At 29.3% G+C, this 27325-nt stretch overlaps 2 protein-coding genes across 2 annotated transcripts in view; one reads left to right on the top strand and one right to left on the bottom strand.

Moving 5' to 3' along the window:
* Positions 1-23610, bottom strand: part of LOC129919489 (uncharacterized) — a 108729-nt gene extending 85119 nt beyond the window's left edge. The window contains exon 1 of the mRNA XM_056000376.1: positions 22407-23610. Within this exon, the coding sequence (XP_055856351.1) occupies positions 22407-22479 (73 nt within the window). The 5' untranslated portion in view covers positions 22480-23610. The remainder of the gene's footprint in view (positions 1-22406) is intronic.
* LOC129919492 (uncharacterized) lies at positions 3423-4551 on the top strand. Its single transcript, XM_056000386.1, has 2 exons — positions 3423-3634; positions 3689-4551. Exons 1-2 carry the CDS (start codon positions 3589-3591, stop codon positions 4423-4425), a joined length of 783 nt encoding a protein of 260 aa, XP_055856361.1. The 5' UTR covers positions 3423-3588; the 3' UTR covers positions 4426-4551.
* Positions 23611-27325: the final 3715 nt, after the last annotated feature.

The following is a 27325-nucleotide window of genomic DNA, read 5'->3' as shown; positions in this document are numbered from 1 at the left end:
GTACATAGCCCAACTAACATTTCAGCTTCGGTTAAGGTATTACAAAAGCTACATTTCAGCTTCTTTTAAACTTTAGTAAGGTTGTTGGTCATGGAAAAAGGAGAACGTTATACAAGTTTGACCCTCTATAAGGATTTTAAACGAAGCTTTACCGAAGCTTTACCGAAGCTCTACCGAAGCTTTGAGATTTGACAGATAGCTTCGGAAGAGCTTGTATAGCTCTTTAATACATGTCTTATCGAAATTAAAAAAAAAAACAACTACAAAAACAAAAAAGAATTATTTTTTAACTGGTTTTTTATTTGATTTTAAATCATGAATTTTATCTTTTGACCTGAAATTATTTTATATTATACCATTAGTTTTTAGTGTATCTATTGATAATAAGGGTCGGCTCAGAAGTTTTTTCTAAATCGCCAGCTTAACTGAAGCCACCTGTGCGATAACATGAGACAATTTTCAACTATGTCTCCTCCTCTGTGCCACGTAGTTCAGTGTTGTATGTTCTTCTCTCGTTCTTTCTCTCTTTGTCTTTCTGTGTTGTATTAATGTCTTGTGTTGTATCAGCAAAATGGACCTAGATTCCGAAGCTGCAGTGTTTCTAGTCCGGAGATTTATCTTCAGACTAGTTTAATATGTAATGTAATGTAATGTAATGTAATGTAATGTAATGTAATGTAATGTAATGTAATGTAATGTAATGTAATGTAATGTAATGTAATGTAATGTAATGTAATGTAATGTAATTTTAAAAGTATATAATTTTTTTACCACACGCAGGAATCGAACTTCGTACCTACTGGGTGGCAGTCCGCCACTCAACCCACTCGGCCATCCTAGTATATTCATTACTGAAATAAAAAACTTAATCGGTTCAAATAGCAGAAATGTCAAAAAAAATGTCTGAGCTAAATTATTCAATGTCAAAACCAAAAATCGTCCGAGCTAGATTATTCAATATCAAAACCAAAAACCAAATACTAAACTTGGTAATTTCTGTAAAGCTTCTATAAATTCATTAAGCAGGCTTTTCCGAAAACAATCTTTTTTCGTTTAAGTTTCTTTAACTGTATTTAAACAACTTATTAGAAGTTGTTAAACAAGTTCGAACTTCTATAAGCAATTAAATTCTGAAGCAAGCTCAATACAAGCTGTATAAAAAGTAGTACCTGCGAGATTTCAATTTATAGAAGCTGTTGTGCTAGTTGGGAGGTACTCTTTATCACATATCATCTGCGTTGGCAGAAAAAAAAAATTACTTTTATGCTTTTGCAAAAAGTGGCCAACCAATAGAATTGTGTCTCTTATGTTACGTCGAAGTTTTCAACTGAAAACCCAATAAAACACACACGATCCTATGGGAACCGACCCATAAAAAAGTAGCCCAACTTTCAACTTAACATCGGCGAATAAAAGCACGCACTTCTGGCTTCATTTTAAATTTCTTCGCTTTGTTTTCCATGAGCTTAATTGTGACTGATAGAAAATATGTACGTAGCTGGAAACGAAGACATGATTTTTCAGCTGGAACAGCGCATAACTCGGACAAAGTTCAAGAATAAATTTCAGCTCGGCTAAATTTATCTATGCTTTTAGAAAACGCGTGTAGAGATAAAATTTGTCTAAGTTCGATCATCGTACTGGATTTGGAACCATTACCCCTGCTCTGAACTTTTATCATTGGCGATAAAAATTTGTAATAACTAAAAATCCATTTTATCCCATCAAAATTAAAGAAATTTCGTTCAAAATCAAATTTTCTTTCTTAAAAGCTTGGCCACACCGAAGGGTATCCGGTAGCGGTACGGGTAACGGTAACGATATTTGTATTTAAAAAATTCCACATCTGAACATTGAAGTGTCAGTTTGGAATTTTTTTCATACAAGTAGGTACCCGTACCGCTACCGCATGTACCCTCCGGTGTGGCCAAGCCTTCATGCTTTTGAAATGTGAGAGAAATTTCGCTTTAAACTTATCGACTCCATCCGCCAATTATAGTTCTGGCTTTAGACATTCCAAAACGTTTATTGCCAGTTTTAAAGGTACAGAGCAGGGGCCCATGTGAACATGCGTTTTTATAAAGCACACAATAATAATGCACATGTAGCTGCTGAGTAGTAATATAACTAGATGGAACCACTTGCTAATCCTGACATTACTTCAACAGAATCAGAAGCAGAACCACTCACACATTCATAGATTTAAATGTTTGCAGGACAAAAACAAATGAAATTTGGCGCGAATACAAATATATGTGACACAAGGCAAACTCAACCAATACATTCACACCAAACATCAGATTCTTCGGAATAAAAAAAAAAAAACTGTTCAATTGGGATTCCGAATAGAAGAACAATTCCGGATTGCCAATTAAAAACGCCAAAAGTTAACTTTGGTTGTTGTTGTTTTCGTTAGCATTTGTAAGAAAATTTCAACTTTTATTTAGTGGATTGCCAATTAAGGCAATCCGGAATTGTTCTTCGATTCGGAATCCCAATTGAACAGTTTTTTTTATTCCGAAGAATCTAAAGTTTGGTGTGAATGTATTGTTTGAGTTTAACATGTTTCACATATATGTAGGTACATATGTGTATTCGCGCCAAATTCCATTTGTTTTTGTGCTGCAAACATTTTGTGCTGCTGGCATTTAAATCTATGAATGTGTGAGTGATTCTGCTTCTGATTCTGTTTTTAAAACCAGAATAGAAATTCTCTTTTTTTCAGAATCAGAACTGTCAGTTTTGCCCAATTGAACGCATTCAGATTGATTTTTTTTGCTTCCAGATTGCCAATTAAAAACGCCATAGGAACAACTAATGTTACATTTTGTTGATCTGTCAAAACAGTTTTTTTAGATCAATTTTATGAATAAATAAACAAGAAATAATTAATTTGGCACTGAAATAATTCTTTCAAATTGAATTCTTAGCAAATTGAAAGAAAATTATATGCATTAAATAATTTCAAATATGAAAACAAGCAAAAAATTCTCTTCTCCATTTATTTGTGTTTGACAGATTAACATTGAAACACAAGTCCAGAAGCTGAGTTGGACAAAGTTACAAAATGTAACTATTTGACACTTCAACATTGGATTTAGGAACGATGTTGTGACGTCACGATGTTACATTTCGTAACTTTTTTCTCATTTAGGAACGATGAAAGTTAACTATTGTTAACGATCATGGTATAAAAAGACAAGTTATGATCATTAGAGCCGCCATCTTACAAAATGGGGTAGTAAGGTTTTGACGTTTAATATTTGGCAAAGTCAAAAGCAACAACAATTTCCAAGACAAATTTGTTTACAACAACAATTTCAATGGGCAGCTGTCAAAACCTTAAGTAGCCAGTTTTAAGTTTTGACAGTTCTCGATACAGAGTTTTTTCTAATGAACATTAACATACCTTCTCTTTTTATACCATGGTAAACAATAGTTAACATCGGCGAATAAAAGAACGCACCACCGACGCCGGAAAAAAAGTATAACTTTAATGAAGTTAACATTCGTATCGCTATCGCCTTTCTTTTCTCAATAGCAAATTCAAATCGTGCAAGTTGTGTGTTTAAATAAGCTCGGTGCAAAATGATGCTAAAAATTTTTGTGTTACTCTTTTTTTCATTTTATATTGGTAAAATAATAAATTTCAATGCTAAATACAGATGCTTTAATTATTTCTTTTTAGTTTCAGCTTTAGGAGATGACAAAACTAGTGTAATCGGACACAAAGAAAACCCCTGTTCTCGGAATACACGCCCTCGTCAACAGATACCCCTTAAGAAAATTCAATTTAATAATAAAATTTATGATGGTGGCCGACATCACATAATACCATATTCGGTTATACGTAAATTTTTTGATTTTGCCATTGCCATAACTGTCAATTCTGAGGCCAAAGGAACGGAACGAATGAAGAATTATATATCAAATTTTATTGATAAAATAAATGCCGATTTTATTAAAAATGGCGTATCTATCAGGATTCCTAAAGAGGCTGGTCGTCTCCTTATTCTTGATCCACTTGAAGAAATGTGTATGATGCTTGCATGGTTACCCGGAAATATATTTATAGGGCCTAATCAGGAGCTTCGTCGACATGACAAACCCAAAGAACAATCAGGCGGAGATCCGGGTGACGGTTTCGAAGAGTACGCAAATAGAATAATCAAAGACAATCAATACTTTACTGCACTGAAAAATCTATATAGCGATATGGATCTTTTTGTGAAGCCTCCCTTAGATAAAAATTTGTTTGAAAAAATACTGCGCAATTTAAATATTGTCAAAAAAAAAGATAAACCTTTTCCATTCGATGCACGGGATTGGGAAATGGTAAAGGTTGAAAGAGAGATTAGAAAAAAAGTAAATGGAAAAACTACAATTGAGAAAATAAAAGAGGATAAGTTTAAGATTCGAGAATGATCCAAGTATTAATAAACGTAGAAATAAAAGATTCCAAAGCCAAATCTCATAAGCGCCAGTCGCAAAAAAAAAAAACATCTAAAACAGAACAAAATATAACAAAGTAAATTTTTACCAGACTCTGTTAAAATCCAACAATTTTTGTAAAAGATAAAAATAAAAAACCCAAAAAAACTTATTTTTGCATTTTTTTCAATATTTTTTAGGTTAAAATTTAAATTCAATCCTATTAGAAATAAAGAAAATGTTCGTATTGTTTTTTAGTCGGCAAAATATATTTAAAATTCAAATTTAGATTTATTGAGACTTATTTTGATTACAATAAAGTACCTACTTGTGTTTGAAATACATTAGTATATTTAAAAAAAACTGACTTAGAATTGGTACAATATTACAATATTAGTGCTGCTCAAAGGCTCTTACAGAGTTTATAAAATGTGTAGTAGGTTTTCTTAAAACTAGATATAAAGAAAAAACGTATATACAACTTAAAACTAACAAACAATAGAAAAAAAAAACTAAAAAGTAACTAAAATAAAAAAAAATAGAAGGGTAAACTTTCTAAAATTGAGAAGTCAAACATAGTCTATGAAATAAAATGTTTAGAAGATGGGACAAACCATTGTCCTTCAGTTTATGTAGGAACTTCGATGCAAAAACTAAAGAATCGTATAGCTGGCCATAGATCCGATATAAATGGCGGACACTCGCAAAAGACGGCTTTAGCTTTGCATTGTATTGACGAGGTACATAGACCAGATTTTAGTGATGTAGATATTTTACAGATAGAAAAACATTACAGTAAAAGAATGTTAATAGAAATGTTACATACATATATTAGACCCAGACAATACTGTTAATAGAAAAACAGATTGTGAAGGGCTCAGCAATATTTATAGTCAGTTTCTTCAAAGAAATATTTTAGGTTAAATTTATGTTTAACTTGATTCTGTAGGCTAGATTTGATAAGAAATTTTGAATTTGTTATCAAATAATTAAAAAAATTTTTATATTTAGAAATTTCGATAATTTGAAACGTCTTTTTCAAGACTTTGAATTTTTGAAATATTTAAAATTATAACCAATAGAAGCAAAGAAAAATCAACCAAAGCTAGAAGTTCTTAAGATTAAAAGACAAAATATTCTGTAAGTATAGAAAACTAGATTTTTAGCATTTATCACGATTTTTTAATTTTCTAAATAACTAGCCCTGAAGATGACTGTAAACAAAAGATTAAACAAGACCTGAAGCCCACTCAGGATTGAATTTAAATTCTATTTAAAAAGGTCACGAAGATAGGAATAATTTTTGAGGTTATAAAAAAAATAGTTTTGGAGTAAAAGTTGTACACAGAGAAAAATAGACCACATAAAATAGAACAAAAACAATAAGATTTCTCTATGGTTTTCATCCAAGAAGGAAATCTTATTAAAACAATCGGGTTTTCCTTATTATTTTAAAATCTGCACTTGTAGGGTTTTGAAAAGAAAAAAAAAAAAAGAAAACGACACGGCCAGACTGGGAATCGAACTGGAGACTCCAAATCATTAGTCGCACACCTTAATACCTGAACCAACCTGCTATGAATATATTGATCGCCATTTTTGTTCTAGTGCCAAATTGAAAAATTTTTAATGAGATTTTCTCTATAAAAATAATAAGAAATCTTCTTAAAAAAAACCTTATTAATCGTTGCTTTTAATAAGATTTCCTTATAAAACATATGGACAGTAAAAAAATATGGCAATCTGTTAGTTTTTAGGTGGTCATATTTTTCTCGGTTTAGATCTTTATATTGTCTACAATTTTTGTACTTAACTTTTTCGATAGGAGGTCTACTTTTGTCAGAAATCGTAAGAAAACACGATTTTTGACACCCACCAACTTTCTCCCAATTTGTTTGTGGGCAATTTATTTTTTCCCCTTTCATATAAATACCATTTATCCTAAATTTTGCCACCACTCTTAAGCCGCAAATGCCTTTTTTTTTAATTATTGGCACTGGTCTATTTGTGTCGAATACTGCCAAGTGTCTTTTAAAACTTTCCTCCTGGCAAAAGAAAAAAAAATTTTACTTTGAGGCCAATCTTCTTCTAAGAGCAAATGTTTTAATCTTCTAATAAACAGTCAGTTAACTGTTCAACGAATAAAGTTATTAGGGTCATAAACAATCAGATAAAAACATTGAATTTTTCAATCAAGAATAATTTATTCTACAGAATAACAAAAAAAAATTGTCAAATTCAAAAATATTTAAAATTAAACGTCATTTTTATTGATGATTGTTTCTGTTTTCTTGTGTTCCACTGTATTTTTTTCAAAATTCTTTCAAAACAGCTTTGACAACTGACACATAATTTTATTCCTTAGAATAATTTTTATTCGTCTCTGAAAGAAGCAGATAGTTTTATTCTTAGGAATAAGCTATATCTGCCTGTTGAAAAATTGATTTTTTCTCTATCCTTAGGAATAAGTACTAACTGACTGTTTAACTGACTATTGAAAAATTGGCCCTAAAAATAATAATGTACATATACTTTGGCAGCTGTCTGTCAAAAATGTTGCTTTTGTTTTTTTTTTTATTTTAACTCCGAAGTGGGAAGGCCATTACATCCATGTTGGATGCAAACAAAAATTTTCATATGGCCATGGCATCCATGTTGGATTCAAAAAATTTTTTTTTCACAAAAAACCAAAAATTATCTGTATATTCTTAGCTACATTTTAAGACCATGACCATTAACATTAGTTGCGTCGTTCTTGTGTTATAAGCGTTTGAAGGTAGCCATATTGAATTTTTTTTCGATTTTTTAAAAATCAAATGTGAAATTCTTTTTCAGAGTAAGCCCAATTTTAAACTCAAATATCTCCTAAACCCCACATACGAATTTGGAAATATTTTACCCACGTAATGTACTTACCCTCACCTTTCATTTGGTACCAATTTCGTTAATGAACACACTGGGCCCAAAAATGTGCCATCTCCTTTCTATTTTTTACTTGCTCTTTATGGCAAGTATTGGTTTCGTGTCGAAAAAAAAATTGAGGTTTTAATCAAAACCAACATTACGATGATGGAGAATTCCGAAAAAGTGGGACACGCAATTCCATCCGTCCGTCTGTGCGTCCATCTGTACACATTTCCACAGCCTAAACGGGTGGACGGATTTTCTTCAAATTTGGTTCAGATGATTTTTATGGAATTCTGAAAGTTGGTTTTTTTTGTTTTTTTTTTTTATATCTCGTTTAGAACGTATACTTCCCATACAAAAAAAATACGATATTGCGAATTTCTCGAAAACGGCGCTAACGATTTTGATTAAACTTTGTATACGTAATATTTAAAGCAGTGGCAATAAAACTGCATTTTTATTTTTTCTCAAAAAAGTCAAATAACAAAAAAAATTTTTTTCATTTAACAAAATTTTACCGTAAATGTCGGCTCTTCCCCAATATCAATTTTTTTTTTTAAATTAAGAGCCAGCTTTTAAAATCTATAAGTAGACTAACATAAAAGTGCTTTGAACTGCAAGAGCAAGTACGTGCGACCCCAGTCATGCATTTTATTTACTAATGTAGTCGTTTTTTGCACTTTCAAGTGAGTTTTTGAATTTATTTCTAGAAATTTTATAGTTCTTCCCAGTCAACCACAAGACAAGAAACTTTAGCTTTTTCGTACTTAGATACTTTTTCGTTTTTAAGCATTCTTAAATTCTCGTTAAACCAAGGGTTATAGTTATTATATATATATTATATATTGTTATCAGGTACAGAAAAATCATTATTAATTTTATTGTTAATTTTTGTGAACTGTAAGCTGCTAGTGATTTATTAATAAATTATAAAAAATTTATTGCATTCTACGCCAAAAACAACACAAAATTTTAAAACATTTATAACCTTCTTCGAGCAATAAACAAAAACAAACCAAAACTATCAACATAATAAAATAAACTTGTTGAATTATCAAGATTTTTGCCATGCGAATTCTTCTTTTTTTTTTTAAAGATATTTTTTTCAATATAAGAAAAATAAGTGAATATAGGCTTTGAATTTCAATCAAGGCAGTCTCAGAGTGGTTACATCATCATAATGATATGGAGTGATACCAAATAAACCAATTCACTCTGAGTACCAAATTTGTTTTTTCTTCTCCTCTTAATTTATCTGAATTTGTGTGTTTATTATCTATTTTGGATTGTTACAGTTTCCATAATAAATATAAAAGTCTCTAGTAGATGGTGGCGAAAGAATGACAAAGTTTTGTAGCTAAAGTAAATAAAACTAGGGGTGTTGTAGGCTGCTATATGGAGACTGCTTTTGCATTCGGTTTCAATTTTTACACACCATAATTTTTGTAAGTCGAATAACCGGTGTGCAGATTTCAAAATGCTTACAAATTCCCACCTTAAAATTAAAAAAAAAAAATAGCTCAGTTCATCGTTGAGTCGAGAAAAAAAGATATACAGATTCAATTCACTAGAGTTTCCGCTGCCACTGCGCGCTGCTCCCGTTGTATTAAACTTTGATGGTGGCGGTGACGGGCGGCGCGCACGCGTATTCTGCCAACATTTTCAGATGAATTTCGCCCCACTTAACCAGCAGGAGGCGGCAGCGCAGCAGTGGCACAGTCAGAGCCAGTCACCAGTACCCAGTACCAGGAGCATAAGTTACACTTTTAAGTGATCTTATTTTTATAACTGCTCATTGGTATGACGGTATGAGTTGAGTAGCCGGAGCGCAATTGCTGCTCAGCCATGTTTGTTTTTTGTTTTTTTTTTTTTTGCAATTCACATTTATACTTGTAGTGTGATTATGAAAGACTTTGGTGTTTTTTTTTTTGTCTGTTTTGCTGAAAATGTATCAAGTTCTGTGATATAAGTCAAACAACTATAGAGACTGGATTTCTTTCATTATTATTATTATTTTATACATAAACAGTTTTTTTTTTTTTAATTTTTGTAAGCTGAATAAAAGTAAAAGTGATTAAGAGAAGTATAATTCAAAAATAGAGTGCTGAGAGCAGATAATGGAATTAGATTTAATGAATAGAAGTAGAAATGTATTCTTCAACTGACAAATGATTAAAAATAGGCCTTTCAAGATTCAAGTGGGTGATCGGTTTGACAATGAAATTGATACACTTTATACATTTGTATATAAAAAAAAAGTTATTATTATAAGAGTCGATTTTAATCTTAACTTATTTTTTTTGTACCACAAAAAACTTATTGGGAAAAATATAATAAAAAAATGTTGATTCATTTTGCCTCAAGAAATTAATAAACTTCTCAGCTTTATTATTTTATCAGATTTTTTATTGTACATAAATCCAAAATTGAAGGAAATTACCGTTTGAATTCTTTGACAACGATTTTCTTATAAAAAGGCAATTTAAATAAAAAAATTGAAGATTTTGTTTTTTATAATTAAAACGTTTTGGCTCCTGGATTTACTGAAATTAAAACACTTCACTTTTGTATTATAAGGTCACAATGCAAAAGTTTTATCCCAAATCCTAATAAGCCAAAATTATAAAACAAAAAAAAAATAAAAAAAACTTCTTCCATAAACCAACAATGTAATATATTAGAGGTAAAATATAACAAAAAATCAAAAAATCAATCAATCCTCATGAAACTTGGCAAAAAGTTTCCTTTTGCAATAAGAATCATGGATCAAAAGAGTGTATTACATAATTTTGGTTGAAATGGTGTTTCTTTTTTGCGAAGCGACAGTAAATTCTGTAATTGGTCCCTAAAAGGCAATGATTCATTTTATTTTTGTCTCGATGCTAAATTTAAACGTTTATACTTAAATTTTAGACGTTATTCACTAATCATATGCTTTGTGGAACCTATTACAGAATCTACTGTCTCTTCTTCCAATCTCAAAAGTATCATAAAATTGATGAATTTCAGTAGTATTCCAATATTATTACTTAGTTTTTGCAATAGGCCCATTTTTTTTACATTTTCTACACCTCAAGAAAACCACCTTTCACATGAAAAAAAAATCTATAGACTTGTTGTATTCGCAATTCATATGGCAAAGATACCCATTTTTTTTAAATTTCGTAAGGGTACCATTTATACCATTGACTTTATTCGACTTTTCGCGGATTTTCCTCTTATGTCCCCAAAAAATACCCTTTAAATATTTTTAAAGACTTCTTAAATTCTTGTTGCCTGTGGTAAATATATTTTTTTTTGCCAATTTTCACTGAGGTACCATTTTGTCATAGTTTTGTTGGTTCTTATTCAGAAATTCAGCATTTCTTTAAAAAAAATACCCTTTCACCCAAAATATTTTTGTAGACTGTTCAAATTCTTAGTTTTTATAGTAAACGAAACTTTTTTAACAAGTTTAAAAAAATTAACAAAATTAATGTTAGCTGTTATGGATCCTTCCTCACACTCAACTCAATCCTTCAAAAAACACCATTTCACCCAAAATATTTTTATTCTAATTATGTATCATTTGTTTTTAACTCAAAGGAAAGAATATATTCATAGCTCAATTTAGAGTAGTTTCAAAATCTTATAGATACAACTTAACTTACTTTTCTATAAATATTATTCTTTAAAATCTAGACTTATAAATTAATATAAAGAATTTAAAAATAAATGTTTAAAAAAACCACTCATTTCTGCCTTCAAAATAGTTTTCTTTAATTCGAGAAAATAAAATTAAAAAACAAGTTCTTAATTAACAGAAATTAATTTTTTTTCTAACTTTTTATACCTTTTTTCTTTTCTTTCAAACAACTAATAAGACCTTGAACAAGTTATATTTAATAATTGCAATCTATTTTTAAATTTTTTTTCTCACATGACTCTGCATCATCCAACAAGGTCAATTTAAATATGCGATTAAAGCTTATTACGTTTTAATGGGTTAGCCTTGTTTTGTGATCTCCAAAAATTAACTTGCTTTACCAACGAAATCATTAAGATAATCCACCCACTTAACAAATTAATCTTAGGTTAATGTTTTCATTTTTATTTTTTTGATTTAAACAAATTTACACTATTTGATAGAAATAAACGAAATTTCTTAACTTTCCCAACATTCAAATCGTTTTTCAAGATGCCCCTTTGGGATAATACGAGTATTCACAACATTTAAAAGCCATTAAGGGATTTTGCAATATAATTCTGCAGTTTTACTATAGTTTGTAATATTTGTATTTCTTTTTTTTATAATTTCTGCAAATTGATGTCTTCGATTGCAAACTAATGAGTCAAAACGTGTAATAATCGCATTTGAAATGATTGAGTAGTTTAGCTACTTTGAGGCAATTTTTAATGGGAATATATTTTTTTTTTTTTTGCCTGATTCATCTTTATAAAAACTGTGAATTTATGTGAAGAAAGTATTTAACTGTTGTTTAAAAAAATTTACAGTATATAATCTCTAACGAAAAAATAAAGCATAAATACCTCCCCACAAAAGTATCTCAACTTTTACTTTTTAATCTGCTGAAAGCAGGAATTATTATAAATTTTAAAAATACAATCAAATCAACTAAACAAATAAAGTAAAACTTTCAAAAATTTAATCCCAAAACTGAAAGCTTAATAAATAAACAAAAAATTGAAATAACCACTGATTAACATGATTAGAGATTTTAACAAACAAAAAAATGATGCTATTCATTGTATTTGATGATGTATCTTTTTGGAAAGCTTAAAAAGAATTTCATTTTGTATATAATTTTTTGTGAACTTTATTTTAATTTCTAGCTATAAATTAAATAAATATTTAAATAAAATATAAATAAATAAAAAAAAGTAAAAGAAATTGCATAAAAACAAAACAAATAATGAGCCAATCCAATGTGATTGAGCTACCTATGAGGTAATCGACTGTATCCACACGAAGAAAAAGTGAAATTCAATCGCATAGAAATGAGCGAGTTAATAGTCTAGTTGGGAAAGTTGCGAATATATCAATTATTAACTGTTTTATTAAATTAGGTTAGTGACGGATTTATTGATAGTCGCATTGTTTTTGGCAACTTTTTAAGAGATGATATGAATGGAAGATAAATTTCTTAGAATGTTTAATAAAATTTTTAATTTCCATTAGAATAGAACGCAAATTGCTGAAAACAATAACTATCTTAACGATCTTTATGATAATAACATAAATGAATTTGAATATTAGAAAATTGGATCATTTTTGTTTTTTAAAATATAACGTCGCTTTTACTCAAAATGGTATTTGTCAAAAAATTACATTTTTTGAGAAATGAGCACAAAAGAACCTATTTACCTGTGGCGCGCGTCGGCGTTTTTATACTTCTTTTAGTTTTTGCATTGGTTGTAAAAATGTGTCGTTGAAAATTTTGACAAACATCCATTTTATTTAACAAAAAAACCTTCAAAGGCACCTCTAAAAGTTGTCAAATTTTGACTTTTGACATTTTCCGTAAAAGCAATGGGCAGGTTCAGAAACGTTAGGGACTAAATATTTAGGTAATTTATCGGCTTCTGATTGGTCAGCTGTCAAAAAAAAATCCTTCCAATTTAGGTAATTTTATTGGAAAGCTAACTGGAAAATTAGGCAAGAAAATTTTCCCTAAAAATTTAGGAAAGATATTTTTATCAAAATGACAGCTGATTGTTTTTAAATATAGAATTTGTTAGCAGAATTGAATTTTTTGTGTGAAAAACGATTAAAAAGTGCATTATCGGTTATAATTAATATTATTTATTTATAAAAGTGAAGTGAAATTTGGTGTCTGCCCCATGCGAACCATAAAATTCTCAAGCAAGTTTCGAAATTTGACAATAATGGCGTATCCAAACTAATTTAGTCAATTTACTCAAATTTCCTTTCAGAAAATGACGTTGCCTAAATATCTAGTCCCTAATATTTCCTGAACGTGCCCAATGATATATTTTCCAAAATTAGTTTTTGGAATAAAAAACTTTCATAAATATTTTCTTTTAATTGGAATACTAAATTTTTTTTTTTTTTTGAAAAATGTTTGAACATTTTTATAAAAAAAACTATATGTCTCCCACCATTTAAGAAAATTCTTTGTTATACAAGAAATTAAATGGCGTAGTTCGTTTTGAGGGAAAAACCATTAAAATGTTTTCGTAACTTTGGACAATTTTTTTGCGTTTTTTTATTTTTAAATTTCTTAAAAAATCTTTGATGAATTTTTAAAAACGAAAATAATTTTTAACATAAGAGCAAGAACGTGCATTTTATTTTATGTAATTGTGTAATGTAATTGAATTTATATTTATTTTGGAATTGCAAACACATTTTTGAACCACCACTTGAATTTATAAAGCTTATAAAGCAATTTATGAATTCAAATGACATTAATTTAAGACTTCTGTCAAATCTTCTCCGGAAACCTTGGATTTGCTCCAATTTTTCCAAATTTTCACCAAAACTTCATGACTGAGGGTTGTTTTTATTATTACCCATTAAAAATTAATAAATATAAAAAAATAAAAGAAATATTTCTCTTATTTTTAGTTCTTGGTACCACCTACCCTGGTTTGTGTTACACTTTGCCCCGTATGTGGGGTAAGTTGAAACAACACGACTTTTTTTAAAAGCTCTATTTTTCAACATTACCGTTAGGTTTTGCTAAAATGTTGTGATGGATCTTTTAGCTAAAATATGGGTCTTTAATTTAAAAAAGGTTGGATTGACTTATTGTCAAATTTGTAGGAGCACCATCGGTTTAAGTAAAAAGTGTTACATTTGGCCCCCCTCTCCTATACCTACAACAAATTTTCAAACATTTTTTTCAAAAAAAAAAATTGATGCGATATTCAAATTAAATAATTAAGATATAAAAACAAAGTTTCAAAAATATTCATTGAAACGTTTAAAAAAAATAAAAAAAAAAATAAAAAACAAATTTTTATAATATCCAAAAATTTTACTCATTTTTAACCCAAGAGTTCATATAAGATGTTTTGTATAAAAATTTCGGTCACATTGTCCTCGAGATAATTAAAAATGAAGAAAACGGTTTTATGAGAGGCAACGTTACGAATCCTAAACTTTCTGCTATAGTCCTCTATCGCATTAAAAAAAAAAACAACAAAAGAATTTTGGGGAACTTTGAACCGTGAAGTTTTGCGTCGACAGGAATTTTTAAAATTTATGAACTGACCCTCTCAAATTTTCTATCTTTCCTGAACTAAAAGTTTAATTAAAAATTATAAACATTTTCTTGGGTTTTATTTCCAAATCCTCATTCACAAATAATCCAGTCAAATAAGGGTTTAACCTCGGAATGAATGTTAGTAGAAATTTTTTTTGCTCAATATCTTCCTTTTGCCATTCTATAACATATCTCAAAAGTCTAGAAAAATCTCATGTCCGCTTGTCGCGATTTCAAGGTCAAATCGCGAAATGGAGATTTTCAAAATTAGCAAAAATAGGCTATGGTATTATATACATATATGATACATGATTTCAAGGTATTTTTTAATGCTGATTCCAAAAAATCTAAAATCAAGACAATCTGACGTCTCTGGAAAAAGTTATACCTGTTTTTCATCTGTCAACTCAAATTATTATAACAGTTGCAAACTTACTGCCGAAAACCCCTAAAAGTTATGGTAGATGAACCAAATTTTGCATGAAGATTTTAGAATCCATCATTATTAAAAATCAAAACAATCCATTACAAAAAATATATATACCTACGAAATAATGGTATTTTTTGATGAAGGGGCAAATTTTAGGATATGCACTAAAGAAGATTCTTGTTCATCTTAGGAATAAGTGCTAATAGGCTAATTTTTTCATTTTAATCTTTGTTTGGATATTCTTTAAGTACCCTCAAAAATCTAAAAAAAATCTCATGTCCGCAAGTCCTAATCTTCTTGGTTTGAAGATAAGGTGCAGATTTTAAAAAATTGAAAAACTACACTTCAGATATTTGTGTCAGATCAACATGAATAAGGTGCATTACTTTTCAGGGATGGTCAGGTTGACTTGTTTGTGAGTTTTGTTGGAATAATTGTTAAAAAATACCTTTAAATCATGTCGCTTATGTTGGTATACATATAAAAATTTAAACTTTTCTTATTAATTTTTTAAAATCTGCAACTTATCTTCAAACCAAGAAAATTAGGACCTGCGGACATGAGATTTTTTTTAGATTTTTGAGGGTACTTAAAGAATATCCAAACAAAGATTAAAATGAAAAAATTAGCCTATTAGCACTTATTCCTAAGATGAACAAGAATCTTCTTTAGTGCATATCCTAAAATTTGCCCCTTCATCAAAAAATACCATTATTTCATAGGTATATATATTTTTTGTAATGGATTGTTTTGATTTTTAATAATGATGGATTCTAAAATCTTCATGCAAAATTTGGTTCGTCTACCATAACTTTTAGGGGTTTTCGGCAGTAAATTTGCAACTGTTATAATAATATGAGTTGACAGATGAAAAACAGGTATAACTTTTTCCAGAGACGTCAGATTGTCTTGATTTTAGATTTTTTGGAATCAGCATTAAAAAATACCTTGAAATCATGTATCATATATGTATATAATACCATAGCCTATTTTTGCTAATTTTGAAAATCTCCATTTCGCGATTTGACCTTGAAATCGCGACAAGCGGACATGAGATTTTTCTAGACTTTTGAGATATGTTATAGAATGGCAAAAGGAAGATATTGAGCAAAAAAAATTTCTACTAACATTCATTCCGAGATTTACCCTTTTTTTCTCCTTATTTGACTGTATTAAAATAAACTGAATTCATTTAGATTTAATAAAAAAAAAAAACAGAAATATTATTTCATAAGAAAATTGTCGAAAAATATTTTTTTTTTAAATTTAAAAGCATTTATTAAATTTAGTTTGCGTTTCTATGTAATTTTTTTAAGTCATTAACTGTTACATCTAATTACTTTACACAATAGACAACTACAATTTTCAGACTATAATAAAAATACCAATGTAAACGAAGAATTCACCTTAGGAATGCTCTATTTTCTTTCTTAAGCTATACATATAAACACAAGCTTATGCTTTTGCAAAAAAAAAGTAGTGAAGAAAAAAAAAATATATAAGAAATCAGGGAAATGCGGAAAAAGACATGCCATACGAAATGCAGTTTAGTAGGCTCTCTTGTTGTGGTGCTCTGTGCATTCGCTTTTGACAAACTCTAGTTTCACGATGTAACATCACCAACAATAAAAAAAAAAAAAACAACAACAACAACCACAACAGCAGCAGGTGAATTGATGGTGGTCGTTGATGATGGTGCGGTTCTGCATGTTACACATATTTTTTTCTAATGAAAACAGATGTTGATTGAAAACCGGAAATAAAAATCACGAACAAATCTGTTTTAGCCCAAAGTATTTTTTCTTAAACCTACATAATTTAAGTTCAATAATAAGAAAATAACATTATTTAAACTTATCTACATGCTGTTTTAAATTGAAATTGAACAAAATCAACTTGATCCATCGAACAGGTGATAGTTTTAATGAAATGGCTATTAAACTGGTTCCTGGTAAGATATACGAGTGTATATTCGTTTGTTAGTGTGTGCGGTATTTAGTGAATACCATATTGCATGACCCACTTCCATATGCGTGCAACATAGACAACAACAAATAAAAACGACGCATGGTGAAGGAAGTTAGCGAAAGACTTTCGCTTTTATTTGTCTTATAATTTTATTTTCAAATTAATTTTTTTTTAGAGTTCGATGGTCAGCTCTTTCGTTTTATTATATTTTTGTATTATTTAAGATCTTTTTCTGAATTTTGTTGTTTTTTTTTTTTTTTTATTGAAAAATTAATTAATTTAGAAGGTTTTAAGGATTATTTAATCTAGGTTTTATGAAGTAAAGGTACTGGATACGCTCTACAAAATTCTCGTAAAGGCAGTAGTGAAAGGTATAAAGTACATATAAAGAAGAGGAGCTCTGGAAAAAAAATACGTTGCAAGATTTGTTATTCTTCTTTGTGTTTACCTACGACCATGAGTTATGTAAGAGTGTAAAAGTCTTTCCATTCAAAGATATGAAATAAGGCTTTGCAAAACTAGATTGACTTATATTTGACATTCCATAACAAAGATGTTTTCACAGTAATTTCTTTACTATCAAAAATATGATTTATATCAACCATCCTTTTTTCCATTTCACAACTTCATCAAATTTTATTATTATGCGGAAGTTTAACAAAAAATAATAAATAAAATTATCTATTTTCCATTTTTTTGTTTTAAATAAAATTTATTGATCACGAATTCCAACATTGGAACGTAAACGTTAAAAAAATAAATTTGTGCTTGCATCCATCACAGCATTCAACCATAAACAAAAGTTCAAACCCCTCCGCAAATAACATCGTTGTTGTCTTATTTTCTTCTCGTCGAATCTTTGACATTTGCCATAAAATGGTAAATAAATGAATTATATATGTTGATTATGGGATTATTATTGAACGACTGGGTTCATCAGACAGTAAATTGTCAATTGCAGTGAAACAAAAAAAAAAAAAAAAACAAAACAAAACAAAAATGTATGATTACTATCGGAACATTATTCATCGTGCAATCAATTAAAATTGAATACAAATGTCAAAAGGAGATTACAGTAAAGAAGACACAACAAAACAATATATAAGTAATTTGCAGTTTTGATTGTATATTTTATTATGATAGAAAAGTTTGGAGTAAGTCAAGTGTGATGAAGGGATTTTCTTTTGACAACTTCTTGAAGAATTTAGTGTTTATATTTATGAGGAAAGTGCATTTATAAAAATAATAGGATTTCCATTGCAATTGATTTTAAAAACCCTTTTTTTGACACGTAACTTAAAGCCAAAACTATTGTTATTTTACTTTGAAGATTATTTTTTTTTTCCTTAACACATCCAGTATTTTTATGTAAATATTCAGATAGAGAGAATCCCACTTCTCAAGCTATTGATTACGTAATTATATGGACAAAACAAAGTTTATTTACAATCTGAATTAATGATTTTTGACTCATGTTTGAGTTTGAATTTGAGCTTTTTGAGAAATTAGTAGGTGGTAAATCTGATGTCATATAAAACGCGTATATTTTACTTCTTTTTTAATTTTAAAAGGTTAATTGATGTTTGTTTATATTGAGTTTCTTGCACGCAAATAAAGATTAATGATGAACTATCTTAATTTGTTTATGTGGAGGTGGTCAACTACCAATATAGAAGAAACATTGAAAGATAGGTGTATTTCATTTTTCTTAGACAAGTTTCAAAGTTATACCTATGAAATTGATATTTTTTTGTTGAAGATGTTTGAGTATCATATTACAGAATATAATATAATAATAGATTGCTTAGATTAGAGGTTTGGTATTCATTTTAGTAGAAATAACCATAGATTACGTAATAAAAGGCCAATCCCTATATAAAGTGAACTTAATAACATGCTTTGCTTATATATTGCGAAAATATATGTTTTTTATCGGTTTGCAGCCGATAATATAAAAAAAAAATTAAAAATTGTTTAAATTTCAAAAATCTGAACTGATTTAACAAAAATATAATTTCAAACACTAAAACCCTTAAAGAAGAAACCAATTATTTGTGTGGAATGAACATGACATAAAAGTTTTAAATAAGAATTTTTTTTTTTTGTTTCAAACTTTTTAGTACGTTGTGATTATTATTTCGTGTGATAAAGTATTTTCAATGCCTCTTAACATGGTCTAACCTAACCTAACCTAACCTAGTTCTTGCGATGAATTGACAAAGCCTCCAAGAGTATCATTGTCTTGAAAAATGCATCTTTGCTTATCCATTCGGGATTGGCTGTAAATTATAGGTCGCATTTTTTGCAAATTATTTAAACGCACAAAAGAATGGTTGATAGTTGTTAGTCACTAGGCCTTTCGCTTTCAAGAGGTGCCATTTTTACGACAAATGTCGTGCTACAATATATATTTATTTATAAAGTTCGAAAATGAGTGTTTTATGTATGATCCATGTTTTGTGAGACTAATGGCATTCAATCAAAATGCCATTGAAAAATTGAATTGGAACGAATAGATAAAATCTCTCAAGAATTTCTTTTTTTTTTTAAGTGCTAATTTGTATGGATTTTCACCGGTCTATTTAAGGGAAGCCAAATTCAAAGCGAAAAAAAATCTTACAAAAATAAATTAATGAGACTCAAATTAAAATCACATTACATTGGCTAGCAAAAATAATAATTACAGAAATGTCCATTTTTATATGCGTTTTAAATACACTAGTTTGTGCATTGTGAACATATGGAAGAAAAAGAAAAAAACAATGTCCCGCAAAACAAAGACTTACGAGTACATGCAATAATATTTTTTGTTTTTAAATATAAAACCATAGTTGAAATTAAGCACGTCTTTGAGAGAAAATCAGAAATAAAAAAAAAATTAAATGCACGACTGGGGTCGCACGTACTTGCTCTTATGCTTAAAGTCACTCTAATGTTTTTTATTTTTATTCAAGAAAATTAAGAAAATTCAAAATTTGATATATTCAAGAAATTAAAAAAAAATTAAATCTGGTTTTATAATTAATTAAATACCGTTTTAAATGATCTTTCACAAAAAACCAAGTATGCATGTTTCTTGTATAAAAAGGAATTTTTAGAAAAAAATTTTTGAAAATCGTTAGAGCCGTTTTTTAAAAAAATAATTTTTTATATATAAAAATTTTCTAACATTTTTCAAAAAAAAAAGTTGGTATGCCATTTTGAAGAAATAATTTATTTACGCATAAAAACTAAATTTCAAAATTTTGAAATATTTTTTAAAAATCCAAAAATGAGTTTTTTGAAAACTTTCTAAAATTTTAATATCACCTTCACCTAAACGCTTTTGTATAAAAAGTCGTTGTTGAAATCGGGGTGGTCTTGAACGAGATATTCATAAATCAAAAAAACCGTTCTATGACAGGTACCGTTAAAAACAGTAAAAAAAAATATTTTTTTTATTTCGAAAGTTGGCTCTTATGTATAATACTACACTCAAAAATTTTAATCAAAATCGTTTTTTCGTTATATGACAGCTACCGTTAGTTTTGGTCCTAAAAAAAAATTTTAATTCGCCTCACCTAAAATTGTTAACTACCAAGTTTGAACAAAATCACTCGAATAGTTTAGGCTATAGCTCGAGGTACATACAGACAGACAGAATTGCCGGACCTACTTTTTTTGCATTCTCCATCATCGTAATGTCATGTATTGTTATTTTAATGTCGTTATTTAAAAAAAAACGAAGGTGATTATTATTATAGCTTAATAGCCCGACTAACAATTTTGCTTCTAAAAAGCTTTACAGATGTATCTGTTGCTTCTGTAAAGCTTTATACCACAAACATTGTTAGCTGGGAGGTGTTTTACATGACATTGCTTAATAGGAATATACGCAAAACGAATGGGCCTATTCTCTAACGACTTCTGCAGGAGTTGCATGGACGAAGAAAAAGAAAAAACTGTTCAGCATCTTCCTTCAATGCACTTGCCCTGCTCCTCATAGAGGATCTAGTGAAAACGGACGTTAAAAGTCTATGCCCATTCATTAGAAGCTCCGAGTGCTTCGACTAGTCAGTTTCTAAGTTGCTAGTCTTTTGTGGTATCACAATGGACCCATAATTGTCTAAGTGAATCGGGTCTTTGCTCAACAGCCACTTTAACCTAACCTAACCTCAGGTAATTATTATGATGAATGCTGTATTTTTAATATAAGCTTTACTTTATTGAGCTTTCTTGGGATTCGGACTCCAGACCGCTGCTATAATGCAAAAGAAAAATCGTTCAACATTTTAACACTCTGAGCTGCTGACTCTATGAACGTATGGCTGTCTTAAGTTTGACTTGGCCCTTAATATAAAATTACAATGTATTCCACACTGCTAACGAGAGGTGGAACAAAAGGATGAATCACGCTTTTTAGTGAATTCAGTCAGTGTTTCTTGATATTATAAGACGTTATCTACTCAAAAATCAGCTAGGTCAATAGGTTCTGGTGCCCTCAAATCATAGTTGCCTATCGAAAGTAAAAATGAAGTTCATGTTAACCGATGACCATATTAAGTATTGATCCATTTATATTGTTAGAGTAAGAAAGAAATTGAGTTTATTTTTGTCAATCAAAAGTGTATTTTGCAACTTGAATATTCTAAAGTCAAGAAATTGTTCTCTTTGGAACACCGTTCGGTTTCAAACGAACCTCAAAAAGTTCATAACGAAAATTCTATTACTATGTATCCACAAGTGATGAGCAAAACGTTAATCGTATAAAATTGTGCCTGGACCTACATTTTTTAACAGTATTGCATTACTTCAAAATTACTATTTAAAAACCAATACTTTGTCAAATCTAAGAAAGCAAAATTTTTTTTTAAAATATTTTTTAAGCCTTTTTATTTTGTTAACCAAACTTTGTTTTTTTTTTTTTTAATACATACAAACCAAGTAATCAATTTATTCTTAACTGTATAAATGATTAATTTTTTTCGTCCCAAAAAAAAAACAAAGTTGTCTAGAAAATAGTGGTCTTAAACAAATTGTATGATTTTTTGTAAGTTTTTTATGTTATGAATAAAATCAGGAGGCAGGAGTTTACATATCTTAACAAACCCAGAAAATATTCTCTTCCTAATTGAACAGGGAAAACTAAAAAACTTTAAAAACTAGTCATCCTTATAGTTAATTCATAATTAGGAACATATTTTGACGCCGAAACAACTCTTACAAAACAGATATTGCCAAACCTAAATCCACCATTCAAGTTGATTGACCTTTCTGCAAAACATTTCTGATCTGACACACAAATTAAAAAAAAAAAAAAAAAACAAAACCTTGCCTCAATTCCAAATAACTATTATGATTCAACCAAAATTAAGGTGACTCCACAATAAGCTATTCATAATAAACACGAACGAAAAAAATTCCTCATCAACCACAAGAAGAACTTCAAAAAACAAACTTACCTTGACATTTAATAAATCCCAATAACATCCAGAGTATAATACTCCTCGAAACAATCATCATCGGTAATCCCATATTGATCCAGATTGAACGTTATTTGTTGTTAGGTTATATAATCCAAAAAATTTAGTATTAACAAGTTTAAAAAGATTGACAGAAAAAGATAGAGAAAAAAAAAAAAAGTTGATATCACTTCATAATAACAAAGTAAAAGGACAATAAATTATTGTCACACTAACACAAACATAAATATCAAAATCAACTTTTTTTTATCAAATATTTTCTAATGATTTTTCAAAAATCTAACAGTTTGACCATGAAGCTGTACAAATAAACAACAATTGTGAATAATAAATTTTTTGTCAATTCACAATGAGCAAAAACAACACAAATTCGTCAAACACTTATCAAACAAATCACCGAGGTACACTCATGCACCTTGAGTTTGAATACAAAAAAAAAAACATAAAACATGAAATTCAAAGATGAAGATTGAAGACGAAAAATAAAGACTATACAACCGACGACGACGACGAAATTAAAAGATGCTGAGGAAAGAAGGCAACAAGAATGCGGGCGGAGGCGGTGGTGGTTAAATGTTGTGATGGGGCCGAAACACTTTGAGCTATTTTCGAAAAGGTCACTTGAATGCGCGATGCCAAAAGCGAAGAAGTGTGCTTAAGTTGATCTTCTCGTTATTTTGTTCTCGTTTTTTTTAACTTTTTTTTTGTTTGATTTTGTTAAAGAAGCGGATTGGGTTGTGGGGGCTAGGGAATGAGGCCTGATTCAAACGAAACTCGCTGCAACTTTGAAATTATAGTTTTTTTTTTTGCTTTAGTTTCTAAAGCAGTTTCAAATCGAATTGAATATTTTAATCACGCAAGCCTTCCAACCGTAATGACAAAACGAAATAAATTATAATAAAAAACCCACGAAGACGAAACGATAAAGACGACAAAAGAAGAGGCTATATACTATACAATGGGGGTCATGCAAAAGACCAATAAACAAGATAACAGCACTTGCCGGGCTAAGGAGAGCTGGCTCGTATATTTGTCAGCTTTGCAAGAGACACAAAAAAAGGCACACAAAATTTTTCCTTTATTTCTATTTCTACACACACTCATTCGGATTTTGAGAAAGTATCTCTGGCCGTAATCGCGGTTGGAACCAAACTGAATCAAGGTACCATGGCTTAAGTTTCAGTGAGCCAACAAAACTACCACACAAAGATATTGCTCATATTGTGTGTGCCAAGCTGCTAACCAACTTTAGAGCAGGCCAGTTCTGTTTTCAGGTGCTAAAACCACCGCTGAGCTGCGCTGGTGGTGCTTGCTAAGGTTTACCATTTTCATCGCATGCAGACACAGAGAGACCTGCTGTTGCAAGTCAAACAAGTATTTGTGTACAAGTACATTGTATATCTATCTATCTGACTTGCCTTGGAATATTTCTTTAATTTTTTTTTTTTTTTGGTTTCATTTTGTACTGCGGTATAATCGTATGCAATCAAAATGTAAACGTAACGTTAACAAAAAATATTGTGAGTTTAGGTTTTTCTCTTTGTAAATAAAAGCTTAGTTAGATTGACTCTTTTCAAGAGAGAAATGAAGTAAGAGTTAAGAAAAAGCTTTTTCTTGATTTCTATGATGTTTGTTTTGAAAACCGTTAAAGTAACTGGATGGAGTTAGTAACGAACTTCTTGGTTAAATAGTAAACAATTGAAGATTTGTAAATATAAAGCATTTTTTAGGTTTCGGATAGAAATTAATAAAAAAGAGAACTCTCCAAAATATACTTTTCTAATAGATTTGAATATTTTTAACTTAAATCAAAAGTCAAAAATCAAAATCTATGACGTCACGTTTGTTTTTAGATTTAAGAAGAGTTTTTGCAGTAAAAACTTCTTTAGTATCGTAGTGATTTGAAACAAGATGAAACGAAAAAGCGACACGAAAAATCAATAGATCATAACTTTTTTGTTTTAATAGATAGATGAATGAAATTTATACAGTAGATAGGTTATTAAATAAATTATTATTGTGCAAAATTTCAATTAATTTCATATTCAATATTCTGAGATAACAGTGAAAAGATGTTCTTTATTTAAACACGTTATATCTTTAAATCTTTTGATCTAGAGCACATAACAAATTTATTTAACTTTAATAAGCATGCTGATAATATTACCTTTCATTTAATATATCACACATAACGGAAACGTGCTCTACAAGTTATATAATCTTTAATTGAAAAACTTGAAAAATACCTCAAAACACCTGTGAAGATTTGTTGCCGATGATCAGCCAGCAGTAGAGGAAGTACCGTAATCTCAGTTTGAAATTTCGACATGGTTGGCTTTAAAAAATTCTTACTTTTTTTGTAGGCATGGTAGAAATATGATTGAAGCGTCATATAAAAGGTGAAATAATAATGATATAAAATTTATTATAGGTTGTCTTTTAAAAAATGGATTTAATGGCGTTAGAAGAGAAAAGAGATTGATTGAAAACTAATTGGGTTAAAAAAATTCTAGCTCTTTTTGTAGATGTTGTATAGACATGGTCGATATAAATATTTTGAGCTGAAACAATAAGCTTTCAGATAGTATAAAATTTATTGTAGGTTGTCATATAAAAAAAGTGATGGAATAAAAAAAAATTTATATTTTTTCGATTTTTTTTAAATGAATTTTAAGGTTTCACTTCAACCACGTGTGAATTGCACACATGTTTTTTTTTTTACTTGCGATATAGGTACTATATATCAAGTTATGCATTCGTACAAAAAAAAAAGTTGAGATAACATTTTTCCATGACATTACGATGGTAGACAATGCCAAAAAAGTGGGTCCCGGAAGTCCGTCTGTCTGTCTGTCTGTCTGTCTATCTGTCTGTCTGTCTGTCTGTCTGTCTGTCTGTCTGTCTGTCTGTCTGTCTGTCTGTCTGTCTGTCTGTCTGTCTGTCTGTCTGTCTGTCTGTCTGTCTGTCTGTCTGTCTGTCTGTCTGTCTGTATAAGGAGCTACAGCCTAAACGGATGGACCGATTAATGTCAAACTTGGTATGTAGCGTTATTTGGCGACTCTCCAGAGTTGTTTTTGGAATTAATTTTTTTGGACCAAAAATAACGGTACTTGTCATATACCGATTTTAGTAAAATTGAAATATCTCGAAAATGGCTCTAACGATTTTGTTTAAAAAATTCAAATGTTAGTTTTAAGCTAAGGTCTATCTTTCAATGAAAAAAAATTTTTTTGAGAATCATTATTAACGGTACCTGCCATAGAACCGTTTTTTTTCAAATCCGATTATCTCCGAAACTGCTTATTCGATTTCAACGAAACTTTTTGTGAAGAAGCATTTATATAATTTAAATATAAGTCAAAAATAAGATTTTGAAAAAAATAATTTATGGATTTTTTAAAAAAATTTGAATTTTTTTTTTTAAATCAAATTTTCGAAAACGGGACATTGAATTTTTTTGAAATTTTGTTTTTAGATGTTGATTAGTGATTTCTAAAGAATGGCATACCAATTTTATTTTAAAACTTTTTCTCCAAAAAATTATTTATAAAAAATTAGTTTTTTAAAAAACGGCTCTAACGATTTTGAAATTTTTTTCTAAAAATGCATCTTAACATATCAATCAAAACTGCATACTTGTTTTGGAGGGCAATTTAATTTCAGATTTAATTTAATTTTTTTTTTAAAACGAATTTTATTTTTTTTTTCCAAATTTCTATAATAAAAAGTCTTAAAAATTTAAGCAACTTTAACTCTAAGAGCAAGTTCGTGCGACCCAGTCGTGCATTTTATTTACTTCGGATTTGAATTTAGAATATTGAAATCTATTAGAAAAGTAGGTACATACATATATTTTTTCGGTTTCTGATATGAAAAAAAAGGTTTTTTTATTGTATCTTTTGAAAGAATAGTGGAATAAAGAAAAACAAAATTTTGGCTTACGTTGGACAAACAAACCACAGTGCAAAACCAACAATTTTTACACTGAATTAAAAAAATTTTTTTTTTTGTTATTTTTAAGGCGAAAAAAAATAATTCCGTTAATATTTAAGAACTAAAGCTAGCGAATAAAAATCTTGGGCTATCCTGGGATATCTTTAGGCAATCAAAACAGGCGTTTGAAAATAAAAATTAGCATTTGGGGTAGCCAACTTTGCATAGTCCACTTTTCCTGCGTATACTTAACAATAATCAGATGTTTTAAAAAAAAAAAAGAACCTAATGCATAAATAAATTACCTAAATTCGTTATGTGTTCAATTTAAACCAATCTATTGTATTGATTTAATAATTCAAAGTTTCCAAACAAATCGATTAAAAACTAATTAAATTTATTGCATGTAAATGTTTCCTTCCCACTTGCATAATTTTTTTTTTTTTGTTTCACTTAAAAAAATACCATACAGAAATCTATGCTCTATTTTGCCGCAATCAACATAATAAATCAATTAATATTCCTTAAAGTAACACCTCCACTCTATTTCTTAATTAACAACAACACAAAAAACATAGTTACATTTTTTTTATAATTTTAGAAGCCTAGAGGCAAGCTGACTTGTAATACCTTATTCTTATACAATTTCAAATAAATTGAAATCCAAGTGTTTTTTTTTTTTTCTTCCAAACCGCGGTATATAGTAAGTTAAGGTAGGTACCTTACTTTTCAAAAAGAAGTTAGCTACTTTGCATTTAATTTGCGTTTCCTTATCTTTATGGGCTCTCGTTGCAGTGAGTAAGCGCAAAGTAAAACTTATCTTTAGACTCTTATTTCAGGTCTTTTCGTAATTTATTAAGAAGTCAAGATGGGCAAGCATCACGCACAAACTGTGTATCTGTGCACAAATATAGTGTGAATGTAAGCAAAGCACTTATCAGAAGCACCATCTTGTGCAGACAGTT

Source organism: Episyrphus balteatus, chromosome 4 (genome assembly GCF_945859705.1).
Source record: "Episyrphus balteatus chromosome 4, idEpiBalt1.1, whole genome shotgun sequence".
NCBI classification, from domain to species: Eukaryota; Metazoa; Arthropoda; class Insecta; order Diptera; family Syrphidae; genus Episyrphus; species Episyrphus balteatus.
This window is presented reverse-complemented; position numbering and strand designations above follow the sequence as displayed.

Bases quoted from the DNA above. Each gene is read 5' to 3' on its own strand.
- LOC129919492 (XM_056000386.1), top strand. From the start codon at position 3,589: ATGATGCTAAAAATTTTTGTGTTACTCTTTTTTTCATTTTATATTG. The intron at 3,635-3,688 runs GTAAAATAATAA...ATTTCTTTTTAG, and splicing joins CTTTTTTTCATTTTATATTG to TTTCAGCTTTAGGAGATGAC.